Source organism: Mustela nigripes, chromosome 8 (assembly GCF_022355385.1).
Source record: "Mustela nigripes isolate SB6536 chromosome 8, MUSNIG.SB6536, whole genome shotgun sequence".
Taxonomy (NCBI): Eukaryota; Metazoa; Chordata; class Mammalia; order Carnivora; family Mustelidae; genus Mustela; species Mustela nigripes.
Window position 1 is genome coordinate 36715538 of NC_081564.1, and position 22843 is coordinate 36738380.

The 22843-nt window shown below is 37.5% G+C and overlaps 1 protein-coding gene across 2 annotated transcripts in view; it reads left to right on the plus strand.

Annotated features, from left to right (window-relative positions):
• L3MBTL4 (L3MBTL histone methyl-lysine binding protein 4) overlaps positions 1 to 22843 on the plus strand; it is a 453622-nt gene that overhangs the window by 340385 nt on the left and 90394 nt on the right. The window contains exons 16-17 of one of the 2 annotated variants that reach the window (XM_059409232.1): positions 8582 to 8652; positions 8773 to 8841. In XM_059409232.1, the coding sequence (XP_059265215.1) occupies positions 8582 to 8652; positions 8773 to 8841 (140 nt within the window). The remainder of the gene's footprint in view (positions 1 to 8581; positions 8653 to 8772; positions 8842 to 22843) is intronic. The other variant, XM_059409233.1, reaches the window with a different exon arrangement.

Sequence of the window (22843 nt, forward strand, 5' to 3'; positions counted from 1 at the left end):
CCTTATTATCTGTTAGCTGGCTTCCCTGGGTCTGAGTGGAGCATTTTCTTTCCAGCATTTCCCAGCCACCTAAGTATTCTTTAATAACTTCTTTTGCCTCCCCAAAGCAGCTTAACATATTCTAATTTACATAATTTGTAGAACACCATTGTTAATATTCAGTCATATTCATACTCATTGCTATTAAGAAAAACCTAAGAAGAACACCTCAGTGGCTTAGTCATTTAAGCATCTGACTCTTGCCTTTAGCTCAGGTTATGATCCCAGGGTCATGAGATCAAGCCCCCATTAGGCTCCGTGCTGCTGAGCATAAGGCTGCTTACGATTCTTTCTCTTCCTCTGCCCCTCCTCCATGCACGCTTCCTCTCTCTCAAAAAAAAAAAAAAACCCTAAGAAAATGCCTAGTAAATCTCATTTTTCTTTCCCCTAATGCCTTCTATATTATAAATTTTATGAACTTCCCTAAGGCCTATACTGATAATAAAAATGGCTGAGGAAGCTATGGTAATCAGAGAGAATGGCGTGTAGTGAAATAGTTCCTTAATGATCCTCATAATAAATTGTGCTGCCGTGAGCCAGCTAGTTTATTTCCACTACTCAAATTAGCTGCCCCATAAATACCTGCTATGGGGTCCATTCTCAGAATTAAAACAGTGTTAGTCTGTTGTTTCCTATATCAACCTTCCTAGTCATTAGGTTTTCCTTAATCCATCAATGTTTTTCTTACAACTTCCCACATAAATTCTCTGCTTGGGGAGATAAAGCCCACTCAGTGTCCCACTCACTCCCTATAATCACCCACAATATTGTTTTTATTCCTGGGCCAGTGCCTTTGTTCCCATTCTTCCTACTTTATCTACTCCCACCTGCATTTTCTCCCTTCTCAGAGGCTCAGCTGTATCCTTAACGTTTTCTGCAGCAGTTCCAGCCCATATGAGTTTCTTGATGTCAGAGACCGCATCGTACACATTTCTGTATTCCTGACACTTCGTATAATGCCTGATGCTCAGTAGGCACTCAACCAATTAAATAGGTTTTGAGCAGCTGCTTTGTGCCAGGGACTTGGTAGGTTTGAGGATATGGATCCAATAAGAGATAGTCCCATTCCTTGTTCTTAACACTCCTCACTCCTTTATGCTTTGGTCTATACTACACATCAATAGCTTGTTTGTCTGTGTCTACATGGGCCTTCTTAGAGCTTACTTTATATGTATGCCTTATTTTCTCAAAAGAACAGGAAGCTGCTACAGTGTATGAACCAGTTTTCATTATGCTTTTGTTTTTTTCCTCATTCCTGGTCACATTATAGGTTCTTAGTAAATCTTAGTTGATTGGTTCAGCTGTATTCATTAGTTTGTGTCTTAAAGTCTCAATTTCCTCATCTGTGAGATGAATATAATGTATGAGGTGTAGATCTTGAATATAGATATATAGAAAGTATGACTGGGCCTGACCCATAATAGAAACTATTGATATCTTTTCCATTTTTATAAAAACTGTTGAATTTAATGTCTTGCAACTGGGCCAGTTCTAATTTTGTATGTACGACACAAATTTGCCCCCAAAATAGAAATTTGAACCTTTATTTAGTCTGAACTCTTCCTCTGCATCTGAAATGCAGTTATATCGCTTAATCAAGTTAGCAGTGGTCAAATGTCAGGATTTTTCCTGGACACCCAGGAAACCCTCTGTACAGGTTGTGGCTAGACAGGAAACCCCCCACGATCCAGACAAACTCCCTCCTTCTCCACACCTCCAGGCACACTCTGAGGGACCTCTAGTGGGTTATGACAATCCTGGGGTTTGTAGTGGAAAGGGACTCCCAAGATCATGTAGTCCTGCTTCTTCAACAGAGAAATAAGATTACCAGAGCCAAAGAATTGAGTTCCCTATTGACACTGTCATGAATGTTCACTTGAAGCCCTCTGACTTCTGGGTCATTGCTCTGCTCACTCTTCCATACCTCTTCCTCCTCTAGACTCAAGATTAGGTTAGAATAGAACTGGATTATGGTAGATGAATGCCTGAATGACACTTAGCCTTGCAGAATTGGGATCCTGACTATAGCTACTTCCTGAAATTGGATTCATTCATTCATTCATTCATTCACTCATTCAACATTTACCCTTTGAACAAATACTTAAAAAAGTTGTATTCCAAACTCTAGTGATACAGCTAGAACAAAGCAGACAAAAATCCTTGTCTTCAGTAAGCTTTCACTTGGTGGTAAGAACATGGCCCAAGCTAGTAAAAGTGGCGGGCTGAGGTCTTGAACTCAGGCAGGAAGAGTTGGCAGAAGGCATGTTGATTCACTCATTGCATCAACATTTATTTGTTCAGCAGATGCATGTGGAGCTTCTACTGTGGCTGAGTGGTATGGCAGGTGCCAAGCATATGGCAGGGAACACAACTGCCCCATCCCTGCATGGAGTATACTGTCAAGAAGAGGAGGGGAGGAGAGCAAACAGAAGTAAACCATAGGCTGTTTGGTGGCTAAGTGCCACCAAAGTAACAAGAGAGTGAACAGGCAACATTTGCAAAGTTTCCAGCAGTTTCCTATCCTAACCTCCTAAAGACCATAAGCAGATCCACGCCATTAGGGCAAAAAGTGGGGGGGTGGCTCTGTTGAATAGTGTGCAAATTGAGAATGGAGTTGTGTCAAGATCAGCTCAGGAACGTAGACAGTGACGGTACTAGGGAAAAAGGACTTGGCCCTCATGGGATTCCTCATGCCTTGCTTCCTGTGGCGCCTCGTAATAGTCTGGTGGTTTGTAAACAAATTTACACTTCTGCTGAAATGTTATAAAATACTCAATGTATGCCTTAAAAAGATCTTTAAAAATATTTCTCTGAGCTGGTTCTCACGAGGCATTTTATAATTTATTGTGGATCTCTGGATTTCTGGAATCCTGCCTTGGCCCAGCCTCTTAGTAATTAAATGCTTCAGAACAGTGTGTGCTAAGATGTCCACGGTTCCTTGCATAAAGGAATACTGGTGTTCCCGCACGCCAGAAAAACAGAACTTTGTTGCCCAAGCACCAGTGGGCATTTGTTCTCAGCTACATCCTTGATCTGGTTTTAAAACAGTTATTTTTCACTCATTGCAAATAGTAAAATGGGGACATTTAACATGATTTTTTCTCATAACTAAAGCAATTTTTTGTATTATAGGAAAATTAGAAAATACAGGAGAGTAAAGAGAAAAAATTAAAAATTAATAATACTCAGCCTTTTTCTGGTTAAATAACCTAACATATAGGCTTATAAAAATATGATAAAATTCCCACTGCAATAACTCAGGTAATAGAGAAGTTTTTAGAAACATACTTTCTCACTCCCCACTTCTCAGTGCCTCCTGAGGTTACTTGTATTTTACACTTTTTCTGTGTTTATGTATGCATATGGATATTCAGATATACATTCATTTAAAAAATATTATAGTAATTTTATGCTAATGTTTCTCTCAAGGTTGGTTTATATCACTCTGGATAGATTAGGATGCAATCATATTGAGTGTAGGGGAAAGAGGCTGCGTTCCTGATAGGTTAATATGTCAGTGACGTTTTAAAGGACACTGACATTAAATGCTGAAACTTTAATAAAATGCACACATATTTTTATCCCAAGGTTACAATGGCACTCTGAACAAGGCACCTGAACAAGGCACAGGAAGTCAGCATTTGTGGCCACAAGAAAAATAATCTGGTCTTGGACTTTTACTTTCATATGGCAAAGTTTTAAAGACTTAAAACAACTAAGTCTGCTCACAAAGAAAAAGAAAAAACAGATTTTCCTTGTCTCTTATGGACTGCCATGTAAAAATATTGTTTGCTGGCTTAACGTCTGACAATAAGAGATACTAGCTTAAAAATATGTTTTACTTATTTAACAGTATGTCATGGGTAATTTGTCATATTCACACAAATGGGTCCAATGCATTGTTTTAAATAACGTATCATTTTTCATAGCATAGACATACTCTATTCAACTAACTCCCCAATCAACAGATGCTCAGGTTGTTTCCAGTATTTTTCCTCTTTAAATAATGCTGCAATAAACATTTTTATATGTATGTCATTTATTGATGGTTGATAATGCAGTAGTTTTTAAAAGTTGAATTACATTTTATTTATAAACTAAACCTACTGTATGAATCTGTCCTTAGATTGGTCTTATAGGTTCTTGAGTTATTTTACGTTACTATAACTAAATTCGCATATACAAACACACATACACACAAGTGTACACACACACACACACACACACACACAGAATCCATATATACGTGTGTAGAAAGCCCTTGTAGTCCTCATGACACATCCCCAGCCTGCTCATCTCACCTCATCACACACCGCACCTAGCGTGCATCATTCCCCCACCAGCCCGCCACCTGCCAGTGTTTCTGCAATGCTCCGTGTTCACGCTTCCCTTAGTGAAATTTGCTTGGAGGCCTGCACAAACCCCTCTCCTCCTGAAAGGTTTTTCTGATCTCACAGGCCTTTTAAGCAGAAAATCCACTCCTACTTTGTCATACCAAAGCAGTTTCTCATCTCTACCTGGAGCCCTTTTCTCAATCTGCTTTGTGTGAAAGCTGGCACTGCACCCATCTGTATCTTCTGGTAGATTCTGAGTCTCTTGGTGGCAGATACCATTTTGGCTGAATGTAATATTACCTGCATGTAGGTAAAGCTACATGAATGAGTTTGAATGAATTGAATGTAATACCTGCTTGTAGGGAAACCTTAAGGAAATACTGATTGGACCTGGGCAATACGTTTAAAAAATAAAAAGTCAGAGCTCAATATTTGCCTTTGAAGCCCTATTGTAAGTGATAACTAACTAGAGTTACTAAGGCAATTTTGTGAAAAGGTAGTAAGTAAAACTATCACATGTCATATGTATATTTTTGGCTTTAGGAAACTTTTCCTTTATTGCAAGCCTTTTCTCTAAAGGGCCAGAGAGTAAATATTTTAGGCTCAGCCAGTCTTAGGATCTCTACTGGTTCCTCAGCTTGCCCAGTGTAGTGGGAAGCAGCCGTGGACAGTAAGTAATGAATGAGCAAGGCTGTGTTCTACTACAGTTCCATTCACAGAAGCAGGTGATGGGCAGGATTTGACTCACGGGCTGCTCTTGGCAACTCCTGTTCTAGACAGCATCTGACTACATTTAGACTAACCTGACTTAACTCCAAATTTTGATTTTTCCACTTTAGGTCTTCAGCTTACTGTGTGACTTATTTAACTTCTTTGTGTTTTTCAACACATGGATATAAGAGTAATATTGCCTCCTTCATGTTAGACATCTAGTTCAGGGCCTAGCATTTACTGAGCCCAGAAACAGAAGCCACTAACTTGCCTTGTTAAAGGTAGCAGCAGCATAGAAAGGGGGTCGGAGAGCATGCAGCCCCTTTTTTTCCACCGGAAGTAGCAAAATCCAAAGGACAAGGCAAGTGGAAAATCAATGGGAGTAGCAGAGACTATAGGATGACAGTGGCCAGTCTCCCCAACAGAAGCAGCGATTCTCTAAGTTGTGCACTCCTGTGTAGAGGGAATCAGGGGTACATAGACACACATTGACATTTCTGCTGTACCAGCAATCACATTAATAAAAGACTTTGAAGGTTGTTTGGAGCACCTGGAACTATGATAAAAAGGTATGGGCCAGGTTTCAAGCAGAATTACCGTTGAAAGAGTAATACCTGGAAATTTCAATGGTATGGCCTTTTTAGCTAAAATGCAAACAAATAATCTTTGGCACATTACTGGCCTAATCATCACCAAACATTTCTGCTGCCCGCCGGCGTGCAGGAGACTCTTTCCAGATGCAACACTTCAATCACATTTCCTCTGCCAGCAAGAGGAAGTCCAATACTTGAGAACAGCGTGCAAGGCTCTCCACAACTTGGCTCCAGCTTGTTCTTTTAGCCTCACCTCCAAGCCCTCCTTTCCCTGCACAGTGCAGGTGTGTCGGCCCAGTAGGTTGATGAGCCTCTTTGTGGCTGCTGAACATCCTCTCTCTTACTGTGCCGATGCCTGGTCTGCTGCAGCTCCTGCTTTTCTCCCACCTTAATTTTCTAGAACTTTACAAGCCCACTGGTCCTGCACGTCTTCCTTCTTTTAGGACCAGACCCAACTGCATCCTCCACAGAGTCCCCCTCCTGCCTCACTCCAGGCCGTCTCTCCCTCCAGCTGTCAGAAGCATTCCTGACTCTCCCTTTCTTTTGCTGTGCCTTGTGACAGCTTCTTGATGCCTTCTGTGAGTGCTCCGCAAGCCCTGGACAATGATGCACAGAGTAGGGGGAACCTGGATTTGGAGTCTGCAGACTTAAGTCTTCGTCTCACCACTGACTCACCAAGATGGAAAAGTGGTTTAGTGTCTCTGAGCCTCCGTTTCTTTATTTATATCCAGGGCCTTATACCTCTACCTTAGAGAGCTTTTGTGAGAATGAAATAAGGGTGAACAGAGTGAAGATCTAGGGTCCTTAGAAGGTGCCTGTCTCCCTCAAGAAATGTTACTGAGCCTGAACTGATTACAGGGTTTGACTTGGTGTATCTCCCTAGTGATGTAATCACTTTGAAAGCCAAACTGTACTGAAATACGTCTGTGGTTAACGGCAGTGCCTGGAATTTTATTTTAAAGCCACTCAGTAAATTTATTTCATTTATTTTTAAATTGCTTTTTAAAGTCCCCATCAAAGTTATATAAGGAATCCTAGCTTCTATTTTTCAAATTTTGAAGATAGAATCAAGATCTTCATCAGGATCTATTGTAAAGGGATGCTTTTAAGATGGTTTGAAAGTCAACTCAGTTTCATCAGTTTGTAAAGTTTGGGGAATATACCCAAACAAATATTTGCCAAAATATATAAGCAGACTAAAATGGTACTTTTTTCCATTTTATTCTTTGCAAAATGACAACACCATGGCTATTGAGTGTGCACACTGTGCCTCTGGCTTTCCATGTTGACCAGCTCTCTCCACCAGCTGTTCACTGCCTAAATCCAAGCCCTCTTTCTATTGCTCATATTCTTTCCTACAAGGAGATAAATAAATCCTGATGATCTGTATATATGCAGAGCATAATGAAAATTAAGCGTATTGATTAATGAAAGTATTCCTCACATTTTTGTACACATCAGTGCCGAATAAAAGTTTGCAAACTATTTTATAATACAGAGTTCCGTGAATTGTTCAGTCTCCATTTTGCACATTGGGAAGCTAAGACCTAAGCTGAGAGTTTAGAAATGAGCTCCAGGGTACAAGCCTAGAGCCTGGATGCAGGTTTTCTCTGCCGAGGGTGCTGGTCTCCCCACTACACTGCAGCTTTACTACCCAGAGCAAGCGTGTCCCACAAGTAGCTATCTAGTCCTTCATTTTAAAATCCACGGTGGGATAACAGAAGAAATTCTTCCTCTGTTTCTTGCATTTTTGATTAAAAATTGTCTAACAGGGGACAACTAGGTGACTCAGTCAGTTAAGCGTCTGCCTTTGGCTCAGGTCATGATCCTAGGGTCCTGGGATCAAGCCTTGTGTCCAGCTTCCTGCTCAGCAGAGAGCCTGCTTCGCCCCCCTCCCACTGCTTGCTGCTCCCCCTGCCAAATAAATAAATAAAATCTTTCTTAAAATGTCTAATGGTAAAAATATATATATCTAATAGATAGAATATGTTTTTACCATGACAGATATTATAAATATAATGTCCTAAATAGATAAAATTACCTCCAATTATGTATAAGTCATTTAGATTCCTGTGTAAGGTTTTGGTGACTGAATCAGTGTCCTCATCTAAAACAAAAATTGAAACAGTACTTGAAAGCTTGTCAGTGAGGATAAAAGGAGAGAGCTGCTGTACAAGTGCAATAGGAAAATGCATTTGCAAAGCAAACCATTACAATTTTTGTGAAAATCATAAATATATAGAGATAAATTAACCAATGATTTCAAGGTCTCTCTACTCAAAATGATACTTGGTAATTAGCAACACTGGAAAAAGTTTCATTTTAGCAACTTCCATATTCATTACAAACCATGAACCTCAAGTTTGTAATAAAGTTGCATGACGGAAGAGTTACAAAATTAGTCCTTACTGCATACAGGAGCATTTTAAAAGTTAATTAATTCTCTGACATTCAACCGTATAACTAAATTACTTTATACAGTTGTTTAAGCACAATGTCTATAATCTTCTGATTAAAATAAGAGCTAAAATCATCAGAGCAGTTACTATTTACCCACATGCTAACCGTACCATCCCTTATCATCCCTGATAGCTCCTTCTCAGAACCTGAAGGGATCATCCCCCAGAGAGTTCTAGAAACTTTCTGCTGTAACAGACTGAAAGGGGGTTGGAGGGGGTGTGGAGAGCTTTCAGGTTGCAGATTTCAAAGTTAGATTTTCTGATGGAAAATACCTTTTTAAAATCTTAAACTGAAGAAGAATTGTAACAAGGCTCTGTGCAGCAGAATACCTGCGAATTCACTATTGTTTAGCCTGTGGTTTCTATTTAAATTTGTGCTTCTGTCATGATTTATTCTTACCTCACCAGATAATGAATCTAGATTTTATTTCTGTTCTTTGCCCAGACTTGTACAGCAGGCAAAGTGTTTGAAAATCAAAGGAAAAGAAGATATTGACTTGGATAATCTCTTCAGAGGTAAAAAGACAAAAAAAAAAACAAAAAACAAAAAACAAAAAACACTAGCAAAAACACAGACTGTGCTTTTTGTTGTGAAGAATGTCTGATTTGTTTGCCGGGTTGGTTTTATCATTCCAGGAGGGGATAGTGGAAAGAGCTTGACGAGACAAGAAGAGATTTGTGTTCTAGTCCCAACCCTACAGACAAGTAGGTTCTAATACTTCTCCACCCCAACCTTGATTTTCTCATTTTTAAAGTGAAAGAACTAGACTGTAATTTCTGTGATCCTCATTCGTGATAAGACAAATCAAGACCTATCGAAGTAAAGGTCTCAGTGGCGGAACTTCTCTGCCATCTGCCTAGGGCATGAAGGAGCATCTCATGGCATTTTTATATGTTGAGGAACTGGAAAATGTATCTAAGTATTAAGACACCCAAGAAAGTTGTTGGGCGGCAAGGGGGTGGCGGGGGCGGGAAGCTTTGTTTAAACTTAAAACTAAAAGCTGAAGGATTATTAGTGTAGGAAAAATAATTGCATGTTTTCATTTAATTCTTTTTCTTTCCAAATAAGTTTCGCTCTTTTAGATAGAATTGTGTCTATAATTTTGAGGTTATACTGTAGCAAGCTAGCTAAGGAATAAGTTTCCCCTCAGTTGTGTTCTTTCAGTGCAATAATTTTTATTTAATCAGATGAAAACATTGGTGACTTGTAATGAGTATCCTATGTCTTCAGCCATAGTAGTTTTGCATGTTTGTATCTCCCAGAACACGGCAGGAGCCCTGTTTCTCTTACAGAGGAAAAGAAAATTAGTGAGTTTTCTGCTGACTTGGTAAAAAATGCAGCAAATTAAAACAACTCGGTAGCACTGCACTCCTCTCCAGTATGATTGCTTAGTAGCCTTTTCTTAAGGAAGAAAGAGTGCTTGGCAGCCATTGTCCAAAAAGAGCTCTGACCTCTCTGAGCAGAGCTAACCCATTCACTCCAGGCAGGCACCAAGCTCAGCTCCCAGCCGAACGACTCCTGATTCCATCTCAGCCACAAAGAGAGGAGGAATCTTTTCCGAAGAAAATGGAAGGCGGTGAAGTTACTTTGGTTTCATTGTGCATCTACACTTTGCTCCCTAACCAGAAGCATTTCTGGGTAATATCATCAGATCTGAACATTGCCTTAAATAAAATAAATGACTGATATTTTAGAAACTGCTCCATACAAATGTTCTAATCCATCTTACAGAGCCTCCGTTCTGTAAACAACATGTGTTTTGGAGCCATATAAGGAGCTCTTAAAAAGTGTCAGTGTTTTAATTCATATTTTGACACTTTTGAAAATATCTCCACAGAGTAATTATGTATATGTTCCTGTTAAAACAGATACACAGTCAATTTTGTAATTCACATAGTAAAAGTAGTAATGAGGATCATCCTTATAAAAATAGAAAATATCACTAGCAAAATACATTTGCATAATGTGAAAGATGAAATCTCTTCTAACTTATTCACTGTGTACTTATTCTTTCCTGCATCACTTTTAAAAGGTTTATAATGCCGACCTTAAAAATAAAACAACTGGGACGCCTGGGTGGCTCAGTTGGTTAAGCAGCTGCCTTCAGCTCAGGTCATGATCCCAGCGTCCTGGGATCGAGTCCCACATCGGGCTCCTTGCTTGGCAGGGAGCCTGCTTCTCCCTCTGCCTCTGCCTGCCATTCTGTCTGCCTGTGCTCGCTCTCTCCCCCTCTCTCTCTCTGATAAATAAATAAAATATTTAAAAATAAATAAATAAATAAATAAAACAACCAGTTATTTTACCAGCAAAATGAGTTTACTTAGGTAGGAATAGCAAGAATTGTAATTAGGGACAAGCCATCTCTGGTAAAAGCATGGGCAAATCCAGAGAACAAAAGAGAGGAACATTGCTTTATAGAGAAAAAAGAGGAAGTTGCTCTGGACGAAAGTTGTTGCAGAGAAGGGAGAGTTCAGGGTGTGATTGTGACATTAAACAATTATTTACTATTTTGCTTTTATTTTTTGCAAGCCTATAAATCTGAGCATAAATTCTAAGTTCTTACGCTTATTATTGTTCTGGGTATAGATATGAATAAACTCCTTCTTAATTCATCAGAGTACTCTTTTAAAAAGGAAAATGGGCTAAAATGTGTTCTCCACATTTGTACTTCTGATATTTAAAGATTGTGTGTACGTGTGTACACATGCATGTGCAGCTTGTGTTTTTCATATCTTGGGTTTGTTTTCAGTTTTTACTTGGAAACATCTTTATTTCCTAAATGATTTTATTCACAATTTGATTCCTGGCAGATATAAAATTTAAAAACCTACCCATAATTTTCAAGAATACTTCTTAGACATACGATTGTCTTTCTTTCACCATAATAATGATTAAAAGTAAGATTGGATGATAGAAATTTTTAATTAGTCATACAAACTTATTGAGGAAAACATGATTATCTGAAAGGGTGTCTGGAAGTAAAATTGATGGAAGTTAGAGTTTGTCTTCCTAAACTACAGGTTTGCAGGTAAGCCTGTCAAGTGTTATGCATGAGACATGGCAAATCGTAGTTCTCTTTGCCGTCTTTTGTTAAGTAAAATAATGCATGATGATACCGTTGCCATATTTGCTGTGCCACATCCCTTCTTTGGACTTGAGTTGGGCATCTGTGTGGTGACCTTTCAGGGTTTTACCTTCTCCATGAATGTTCCACAGATAACTGCATAAAATCTGCTCCTTTGAATACAAGTTGAGTGAAGCTGATGAAAGTGCATTTCCATCAAGTATAAAGGACCTGTACATCTTAGCAGTCTGCCCTTTTGCTCACTTAGAAAGCCCAGAACCAGAGCAGCTAAAACTTAGCTACTGGTTAGGTACCACAGACACATGTCACTGTCTAGGCCACTGCAGTGCCCTGCCCCAGGGGACATCTTTGGTATTGTAGAATGTTCAGCTAGAAAACCTGTATTTTAACTGTTTACTATCCTTTGTTCTCAAATGTGTAACTAAGGCTCATTTTTTTACAAATCCAAACATTTCATCAGGCGAAAAATAACACAATATAAGCATGAAAAAGGTAAACATTGTTAATAAATCCCTCACAGATTTATTTTGGATCTGTAATTCACCTTTTTGTTTTGTTACTAGTATAGAATCATGTTTGGTGAACTAGAGTTGAATTTTTCCTCTAACTGCATGAGGTACATGGCTCTCATGTACACCTGCTACGTTCTTTTATTTTTTAAGTAATAATTTTAGACGAGTTCAGGAGATTATTCTCACTTAGTCACCATATGCGTCAAGAAATAGACTCTGAGCAGAAGCCTCCATCGTGCAGTCCGGTTACCACCTCCAGTCAGGACATCACACTTCTGATTCCTGTCACTCTCACTGTTGCTTTGCCTTGTTTTGATCATTTTATCATTGAAATCACACAGTATGTATCCATTCATGTCTGACTTTTTGCTAACATTACATTTGTGAGATTCATTCGAATCATTGTTTGATTCTTTGCTTATTCTTTTTTTTTAAATAAAGACATTTTTTCAGTATTGATTTTTTTAATTTTCAGAGAAATGCAATTATAGAAGACATGTTAAAAATAACAAATAAGATAACTACTCCTACACATAATCCAACTGAATTATTTTTCATATTATCAGTACAAAGTACACAAGAGATAATTTTTAAGCATTTACTGAACAAATTGATTATTTTTTCACTTTAATATTTATTATTAATGCTTATTGAGTGCCTTCTATGTGTCCAACACTGCTTTATCCATCCTTTCTCATTTATTCATTTATCAGTTAGGATTTGGCTATTCTTTTTTTTTTAATTTTTTTTTTAATTTTTTATTTTTTATAAACATATTTTTTTATCCCCAGGGGTACAGGTCTGTGAATCACCAGGTTTACACACTTCACAGCACTCACCAAAGCACATACCCTCCCCAATGTCCATAATCCCACCCCTTTCTCCCAAACCCCCTCCCCCCAGCAACCCTCAGTTTGTTTTGTGAGATTAAGAGTCACTTATGGTTTGTCTCCCTCCCAATCCCATCTTGTTTCATTTATTCTTCTCCTTAATACTGCATATTACTCAATTTTATGAAGATGCCACAGTTTATCTGTCCATTTTAATATTGGTTGCTTTCAGTTTTGCCCTCTCAGTGGTGGTGCTGCTAGAAAAGTTCTTTTATGTGATTTGGTGGACCTGTGTGTGCATTTCTGTAGGGTACAGACCGAAGAGGGAAATTTCTGGGTAATTGAATGGGTTTGCATTTAGGAGCTGGTGTCAAGTATTTTTACAAAGTGGTTGCACCAATACATTCTTGCCAGCATGATTTGGGACTTGCAGGCACTCCAAATCCTTGTCAGCAGTTAATACTCTCAGACCCTTGTCTTAGCAAGTTATTTGGGTTTGCTGTGCTAGTTAATCATGCTCTTAATTTTGCGTTTCCCTGGGGCCAAATAGGCTTGAACACATTTTTGTGTTTATAGGCTATTTGAACATCCTATTTTTGTGAAATGTCTTTCCCATTTGTCTTTTAGATTGTCCCTTTCTTATTGATGTATAGGAATTCTTGATTTCTGTAAACAAGTCTATTTTTGGTTAGATATATTACAAATACCTTCTCCAGTCTATGATTTGCCATCTCACTCTCCTAATGGGGCCTTGTGATCGATAGAAAGTCCAAAATTTAATAGGGTGCATTAATCCTTTCCATTTTGGTTAGCATTGCTAGTGTCCTGTTTAAAAAAAATTTGCCTATTATACATTCATGAAGATATTCTGCTTTTTTATTCTAGAATCTTTACTGTTTGATCTTTCAGATTAAAAATCACCTAGAACAGATTTTTTTATACATGACATAACAAAGGAGCCAAGATTCACTTTTTATATGAATATTCAGTTGACCCAGCATCATTTAGTAAAAAAGACCTTCTTTTCCCCATTGCTTATCATAAATTAAGTGACCATGTATGTAGAGGTCTATTTCGGGATTGTGTGTTCTGTTCTATTGACTTGTCTGTTCTCGTGCCAATACCATGCTGGTTTAATTACTACGACTTTTTAACTTTATATCATAAATCCTGATAGCCAAAAAGGCCACTTCTCCAATTTTGTTCTTTTTCTTTGGGATTGCTGGGCTATTCTTGTTCCTTTGCATATCTAAAGAGCTTGTCTATTTACATACACACACACACACACACACTCCCAAACAACTTACTCTGATTTTGACTGGAATTGCAGTGAAAGTATAGATCAATTCCAGATGAACTGGCATGATCTCCTTCATGAGCCTGGTACATCCTTCCTTTAAATTTGGCATTCTTTAATAGTTTTCAATAATGTTAGGTAGTTTCTCTGAGCCAGGACCTCCTGTGTAATGTTGAATAGAAATGTGATAGCAAGGTATCTTTGTCTCATTCTCAGTCTCGGGAAGAAAGTGTTCAGAAGTTTACTTTTAAATATGAGGCTTACTGTAGTGTTTGTAGTGCCCTTTAATAGGTTGAGAAAACTGCCTCCTCTTTTAGTTTGTGTTTTTATTTTTATGAATAGGGATTGAATTTTAGCAAAGGCCTTTTTCTGCATCTCTTTGGATGATCACATGGTTTTTCTCTTTATTTTGTTAATGTGGTGAGTTACAGTGATTTTTTTTTATTTAATTTCTTTTCAGTGTAACAGAATTCATTGTTTATGCACCACACCCAGTGCTTTATGCAATACATGCCCTCCTTAATACCCACCACGAGGCTCACCCAACCTCCCCCAACCCTCAGTTTGTTTCTCAGAGTCCACAGTCTCTCATGGTTCATCTCCCCTTCTGATTTCCCCCAACTCACTTCTCCTCTCCATCTCCCAGTGTCCTTCATGTTATTCCTTGTGCTCTACAAGTAAGTGAAACCATATGATAATTGACTCTCTCTGCTTGACTTATTTCACTGAGCAGAATCTTTCCCTGTCCGGTCCATGTTGCTACAAAAGTTGAGTATTCATCCTTTCTGATGGAGACATAATACTCTGTAGTGTATATGGACCACATCTTCTTCTTAAGGAAATGTCTTGTTGAGGTTTACCATATTTTTTGGAAAAGTCTGGAAGTTTTATGTGTCTTACTTCAATGAATTTCAATAAATAAATATTCATGTACCACCACCTCAGTCAGAACTTAGAACCAGTATTTCTTTACCAATACAGGTAGGCCTCACCTTGCTGAATATGCAATGAAATAATTCCAGTCCCCTAACAACACAATTCAGCTTTCAGTTACCACAGTATGTTAACTGTGGACCATTGCACAAAGTGCTAGCCCTTTAGTCCACAAATCACCACCTAACTCACAGATCAGCCTAATGATCAGTGACCAATAATATCTCTTCTTTCAGAGGCTGTCAGTGACTGGCCTGAGCACTTCTGTTATTCAGTTCACATACTGACAGCAAAGCATGGAGGGTATGGCCTTCTTGCTCCCAGAGACAAACACATGGGATGTTTTACTTAAGTGGATACTCCATTGGCCCCAACTTAACGAAAGTATAGTAAAGAAACAAAATGAAAACACTGGAAGTGAAAGTCTAATCAAATGTTCACAGATTTATAGAAAGAATAGCCCACCCTGGAGTTGCTGGCACAGGCCTCGTTTGAGAGACACTAACTGTGCTGCCAGAGGGACTCGGGGAGAGCAGACTTCTGGACATAAAAGAGAAGCTGCTGGGACAACCAGATGAACATGTTCTGCGGGAAGAGCCCTTCACGTTAAAGGGACTTGCAGAGATATTCAGAGCATTGTACATGTGAAAAATAAGATGGTAGAAACTGACCCAAACTCAGAAAGGAGTATGACAATTTACCAAAGCACAGAAACGATGCTTGCTCTGTATCATACATAGAGGACATGAGGAAAACCAACACTGCTCGCCTCTGATAACGTTTTTTAGAAAGAAATATAACGCTTTATCTCAATGTTTTTAATGTTTTAAATCACAGTGTACTAAAATTCTTACCCCTTCTATTGTTTAAATCTCCCTAAACAACTATAATCAACAGTAAAATATTTTTAATATTTTGATCAAAATTTGCAAAGGTCATAGAGAATTCAGTTTTCTCCATTAATTATTAAGCTCACCTTGTATTTAGCTCATGCCCAGTGAGAACGTCTGTATTTTATAAAGGACATTTTCAAATATGTTCATAAGAGAAGTTGGTCTGTGAATTTTCTTTCTCATGAAGACCTCATTGTGTTTTGGTATGAAAAGTCTGATGACCTCATAAACTGAATTGGGAGTATGTACTCTTTTTCCCATTTCCACAAAAAAATTTATGGAAGGAAAGTGACATTTCTTTCTTAACTAATTAGATATATTCACCAGAAAAGCTATCTGAGCCTGGAATTCTTAATGGGAAAATTTTAATTATAGATTCAATTTCTTTAATAGATTGAGTACTTTAGATTTTTAAAATTTCTTACTTTGGACTATGTTGATTTTTTTCTACTGTGCATTTGTTTTCTCTTTTATTAATTTCTGCTATTATATTTCAGTCTTCCTGATTTCCCCTTTTTTTGTGGTTTATTATTATTGTTTCTCTAACTTCTTTAAATGATTGCCTGGATAATTAATTTTTAAGTATGCACTTAAAGCTATTAATATTAATCTAAGATCACTTTCCAACATTAAACTATTTTTGATTTATCAAATTTCATAACCATTTAATTCAAATTTTTTCACATTTACACTGTGCATCATTTTATCTATGGGTTGATTATTAATTGCTCACTTCCAGATACTTGTGGGCTTTATTATCTTATCTTTATTGGTTTCTAGCTTTATTCTACAGTGGTCAGAGAACATATTCTGAACAATGAGTTTGTTAATCATGTTATTAGATTTTTATTTTTACTGATACTACTTTTACTTTTCTTTTCTTTCTTATTTTTTTTTGTCTGCTTGTTTTTCTGCTTTTTTTTCTTCTACTGGTTCCTGAGAGAACTGTGTTAAATCCCTCTTCTATGATTGTAGAATTAATGATGATTTCTCCTTTTTCTGTATATATTTTTTCAGGCTGCATTATTAGGTTAATGTAACTTTAGAATTATTTTATATTCCTAATCAATTTCTCTTTTTATAATTTTGAAATGTATCTTTATTTATCCTAGTATGTCTTTCCCTACAGTCTGCTCTATCTGGTATTAATGTTAGTACATCGGATTTCTCTGGTTAACATTTGGATGGTTAGTGTTAGTCTTTCCATCCTTTTATATTCTCATCTCTGTGTTTATATTTCAGTATGTCTCTTGGAAGTGGCATGTGATACTTAGTTTGATATCCATCTGAATACAGCAGTCTTTTAATTAGAATATTTAATACATTTATTTGCAATGTTATCACCATTAAGATGGGTTTATAGCTATCATTTTAATAATTGTTTTCTATTTTTCTTAATAGTGTCATATTTATTTTTATATTTCTTGCTTTATTTTTTATTCACCAAGAATTTATTTTATTATACTATTTTCCCTCTATTACTTTGTTGGATGTACATTCTTTTAGTAGATATCATAGCTAGTATAATATCCATCATTGTATAGGATCATTTTTCTTCCGTGAAAGTTCTTTTTTATATTTCCTTTAGAGTGTCTCCTAGCTATGTTTTTTCTTTTCCATAAGTGTCTTTCTTTTGCCCTAACTTTTGAAGAATATTTTTGCTGGTTATAGAATTCTCAATTGCCAGTTAATTTTTTTTCAGGTTTTAATAAGATGATATCTTATTGTCTTCTGACCTCCCTAGTTTTCCTCAAGAAGTCATTTGAGGTTTTATTATGTCTCCTTTGAAGAGAATGTGTGTTGGGATGTATCTTGTTGTCTCCAGCTGCTTAGAATATTCTGTTGTCTTTGATTTTCAGAAGTTTTATTATGAAGTGCCCAGATGTAGTTCCCTCTGTCTTTGGAGGGTTCATATTGCTTCTTATGTCTGTAGGTATATAACTGGGTTTCATTATTTTGGAATTTTTTTGACTTTTATCTCTTCAAATATTGCTTATGCCCCATTTTTCTCCTCCTCTTGCGATTTGATCTACAAATATATTACACTGTTTCTTGTTTATATGTCTTATATGCTATTCTCTGTGTTTTCCTTTCTTTTTGAACTACATGCTTCAGTTTGGATTTCTTTTTCCACTAATCTTTCTTCAGGATCACTAATATTCTCTTCAGTAGTCTCCAGACTGCTCTCCCGAATGAATTTTTAGTTAATTCTTTGCATATTTCTGTTCTAGAATTTTCACATTATGATTATTTATTTGAGAGAGAGTGAGAGATCGGGGGGAGGGGAAGAGGGCGAGAGATAATTTCAAGCAGATTCCTTGCTGAGCACAAAGCTTGACATGGAGCTTAATCTCACGACCCTGAGATCATGACCTGAGCCACCCAGGTGCCGCAACACATTATGGTTTTTAAACTGGGTTATAATTCTTGAGTAAAATTCTCTATTTTGTCATCTGATTTCTTAAACACATTAGTCACAGTTATTTATTCTGTGCCTTATAATACCAACCTGAATCATCTGTGGGCCTGCTTTCCTTGTCATCCTTTGTAGGAGGGTTGGTCTACTGAAGCTACTCCATCATACTGAGGGTAGAATTTCTGCCATATTTTGCTTAACAGCCACAAAATTTCACTGAGTGATTCTACCAAAATTTATTTAATTAAATGCTCATTCATGAATATATATATATATATTTTTTGCCTTTACATTTCAAAGTCACAATAAATACTCATACAATCACATGAGGACATTTGTGGGAATAACCACCACTGAAGGAGTAAGTTGTTGCTCCTTACCCTGCACACTAAAATAGAGTGTCTGAGAGAAGGAGCTTAATAGCAAATTGATATTTATATCAACTGTGGGGTCTTGGTTTTGGGGCGTGGTTTTTTGAAGTTCATCTTTGAAATTAGTGTTCTCTCTGTCCAAGCATCTGTCTCACTCTGTGTGGCATGACCCTTCAGACCAGCAACAACCCTAGCTACGGCTCCACAGACCCTGATGGCTCAGTTTGGAAATGCCCTGTGATCCCTAACAGTGAATTCCATGCTTACTACATAATTTTTTCGTTAGGTTAGAGACTACCACATGTCCTTTAAATTGGGTGAAAAATACATTCTGCCATTTTTAGTTTAGGTGAAGGATAGATAGAAACAAATTATCAGTGTATAATACACTTTGTGTATTGTATTATTTAGAAAACCAACTTATGCTATGAGCTGTGTATACATTGAATTTTAAGAGCCTTCTTGGGCTTCATGCCCCATGGGTTTTTTCTCACAGGGAACTGAGGGAAAAAGTGACTCTCCCACCGCATTCTAACTGACATTGTTGGCCTAAGGGAATCATCACAGGTAAAAGAAATTATTGGTTTCAGTTTTGATGTATAAGTCATCACTCTCATCCTCACAAAAAAGAAGCTGAACAAACTGAAAATCAGCAACAGTTTCAGGTCTATCAGAGAGTGGAGGTCCTGCCCTTAAGGGAAACTATTTTGCCAATGGTTTATATGTCCTGGGAGAAAGGCAGTTAAACAACTCCAATCCCCTCTAGCTGTGTGTCTCACATAAGGGAAGGGAAAAAAGAAAGTCTAATAAACTCCTCTAAGGCCACAGGCACTCACACCCATAAACAAAACAAAATAAAAAACAAAAAACTTGTTTTAATCACAAGACACTAGACCTCTTCCCCAACCAGTATGTTGACCACCACATCAATAGGATGCAATAAAATAACAGGAGATTTATAACTGAGAACTCTGAGACACAGACTTTGTTTAAGGAGTTGCTAGAGAAACCCAAAGACAATAGAGACAGAAACAGGATTCTAGAGGAAGCTGGAACCTCTGACATCCGACATGTACAGATGAACTAAACATTGAACAGCCTAACTGCTTGTTGTTTTAACATATAATCTCACACCAAAGACATTTTACCTAAGTTCTTATTACCTGATACATCCTGTCTGACTTTCAACAAAAACGACAAGGCATGCTAAGAGACAAAACAAACCCGCAATAGACTGAAGAGATAAAGCAGGCACCAGAAATAGGCTCAGATGTGGCACACATTTTAGAATGATCAGACTGGGGATTTAACCATGATAGAGCTTTGTGATTATGTAACTATGATAAGAACACTAATGGAGAAAAGAGAATATGCAAGAATAGAGAGGTAATATAGGCAAAGAGATGGAAACTCTAAAAAGGTATCAATAGGAAAAGCTAGAAATAAAAAACACTGTAAGAGAAATGCAGCATGCTTTGGGTAGTCCCATCGATAGACCAGACAGGGCCAAGGAAAGGATCAGTGAGCTTGAAGCGATGTCAGTAGAATTTCCCACACTGAAAAGCGAAGGGGAAAATGAAAAGGTGCTACAGAATACCCAAACTGAGGAACCATTAGAAAGAGTGTAAAATACGTGTAATGGGAAGATCTGAGGAAAGATAAACAAGGGCAGAAGAAATATTTGAAATAATAATGGCTGAGAATTTTCCAAAACTGACAAGACACCAAACCCCAGATCCAGGAAACACAAAAACACCAAGGAGGATGAATATGAACAATTCTACACCTGGTATGCCATATTCAAACCAAAGAAATTGAAGACAGAAAATCTTGAAAGAAGTCAGAGAAAAAAAAATCCTTACCTATAGGGAAGCAATAAGAATTACACTCGACTTTCTTCAGAAGCCATCTAAGCAAAAGGAGAGTAGGGTGAAATACTTAAAGTATTAAAAGGAAAAAAAACCCACAACCCACAATTCTGAACACAGGGAAATTATCCTCCAAAAGTGAAGGAGGAATAAAGACTTTCTCAGACAAAAAAAAAAAAAAACAAAGGAAAAAGGAGATTTATCACCAGTAGACCTGTCTTGAAAGAAATGTTAAAAGAAGTACTTCAAAGAAAAAGAAAATGATATGGGTCAGAAAGGCAGACCTAGATAAAGAAAGGACATTAAAGGAGTAAACAGAAGTAAATTAAAATCTCCTGTTTTTCATATTCTTAACTGGTCTAATGAATCGCAGTTTTTTCAAATGCTTTTTAAAATCATCATAATGTATGAGGTGATTCTAGTTTATGGATAAGTGAAATGAATGAAATCTTAAAGAAAGTATAATTAATATTCCAAGAAAGGAGAGAAAACCAAATTACATAAATTTTCCATTAAAATGAGAGAAGGGAGAGAGAGAAGAAAGACAAAAAACAAAGACATCACAAGTGCAACAAATTCAAAATGGATCACAGATCTCAGTGTAAGATACAGAGCTATAAAACTTCTAGAACACTACACAGGAGATAATCTCTCTGACCTTGTGTTTGGCAATGAGTTCTTAAATACAACACCAAAGGCACAGTTCATAAAAGAGAAACGTGAGAAGTTAGATTCCATTAAAACTTAAAACTTCTGTTCTGTGAAAGACACTGTCAAGCAAATGGAAAGACAAGCCACAGACTGGGAGAAAATATTTGGAAAACATCTATCTGATAAAAGACTTGTGTCCAAAATACACAAAGTGTTAAGAATTAACCATAAGAAGACAGCCCACTTTTTAAGAGGGCAAAGATAGGAACAGAAGCGTCAGTGGACACAGACCTAAATGAGCACACAAAATGATGCTCAGCGTCCTATGTCATCAGGGAACTGCAAATTACAACACCATGTGCCTACACACCTGTTGGGATGGCCCCAATTCCCCAAACCATTGAGGTTGTGGAGCAACAGGGGCTGTCACTTGGCGCGGCTGAGAACACGAAACAGCATGGCCACTCTGGAAGAGTCAGGAGGTTCATTTCTAAAACTAAACACAGAACTATCATAGGATCCAGCATTTCTGCTCCTAGGTCTTTACCCTAGTGAGCTTGAAACTCATGTTCACACAGAAACTTACACACAAATGCTTATAGAAGCTTTGTTCCTTATCACTAAAAGCTGGAAGCCACCAACATGTCCTCCAGTAAGTAAACTGTGGTATATCCACACAGTGGCATATTATTAACATTAAAAAGAAATGAGTTAAAACTGGCATATTGCTAAGTGAAAAAAGCCATCTGAGAAGACTGTATACTCTATGATTTCAGCTATATAATTTTCTATAAGAGGCAGAACTGTAGAAACGGCAAAAAAAAATCAGTGGTTTTTAGGAGAGGGGAACCGTAGGGAACTTCTGTACTATTAGGTCAACTTTCTATAAACCCCAAACTGCTCTCAAAAATAAAACATTAATTTTTTTTAAATGTAATTGTAGTACTTAGGATCTCTGTGATGACTCGGCAGTCCTTGGTGTGATTTGGGCCAGAGAGAGGGATGAATCAAGCTGGAGTCCATGGGGCAAGGTAGGGAACTATTTGCAAGGGGCTAAAAGGTGATTCTAAGGACAGGAGCTTGGTACCCACAATTAAGTCAAGACAGACATTCTGACAAGTGAAAAGAAACATGGTGTAAAAGGCATAAGTAATGAATCTTCTCAGTTTAGTCTGGAAAGATAACAGTCATCGCAGAGATATGTAGCCTGGTAAGACCACATACATGATACACTGGTTCTTCTGGGGCGTTGATACTGCCTTTCTTCTTGCTAATGCTCTCCTGCAGGCAGTCTGCTGCTTTCTTCAGATGTCAGTTAAAATATTAATAATTAGAGCTTTCAAGGGAGAATTGAATATAATAAAAGTTTCTCATTAAAAAGGAGAGCTTTACTTTAAAAAATAAATAGCAGAGCCCTGAGTCCCAATTCAGAGACCAGCTGAGATTAGAGGTGTTGAGATAGAGCTTTTGGAGGTGCTGAGATTTGAATGATGAGTTTGTTTCTCTGCCAGATGCTCTGAAACTCCTACACTCTTGGGCTTGCTAGAGCTTCAGCATGGCCGCCAGTGAGGCTCGAAGCAGGAATAAAATTCTTGGAAGTAGGTGGAGGGGTCTGGATGCCTCTTAGCCTTCTTTCTAGGATATCTTGAACTTTTTTTTTTTTTTAGTTTATTTTTTAATATGTTCTATATTATCTTTCCAAAAATTCCCTTCATCCTGCTTTTTGAGAAGACTTTTCTTGTCAAGTTCTAGAAGCCCTTGAAAATGAGCAAGCCAGTTTTTGTTTTGATGGAATCTAGACATAGTTTATAGCTTATAGATTTTTAATACATAAGCATTATTGACAAAAT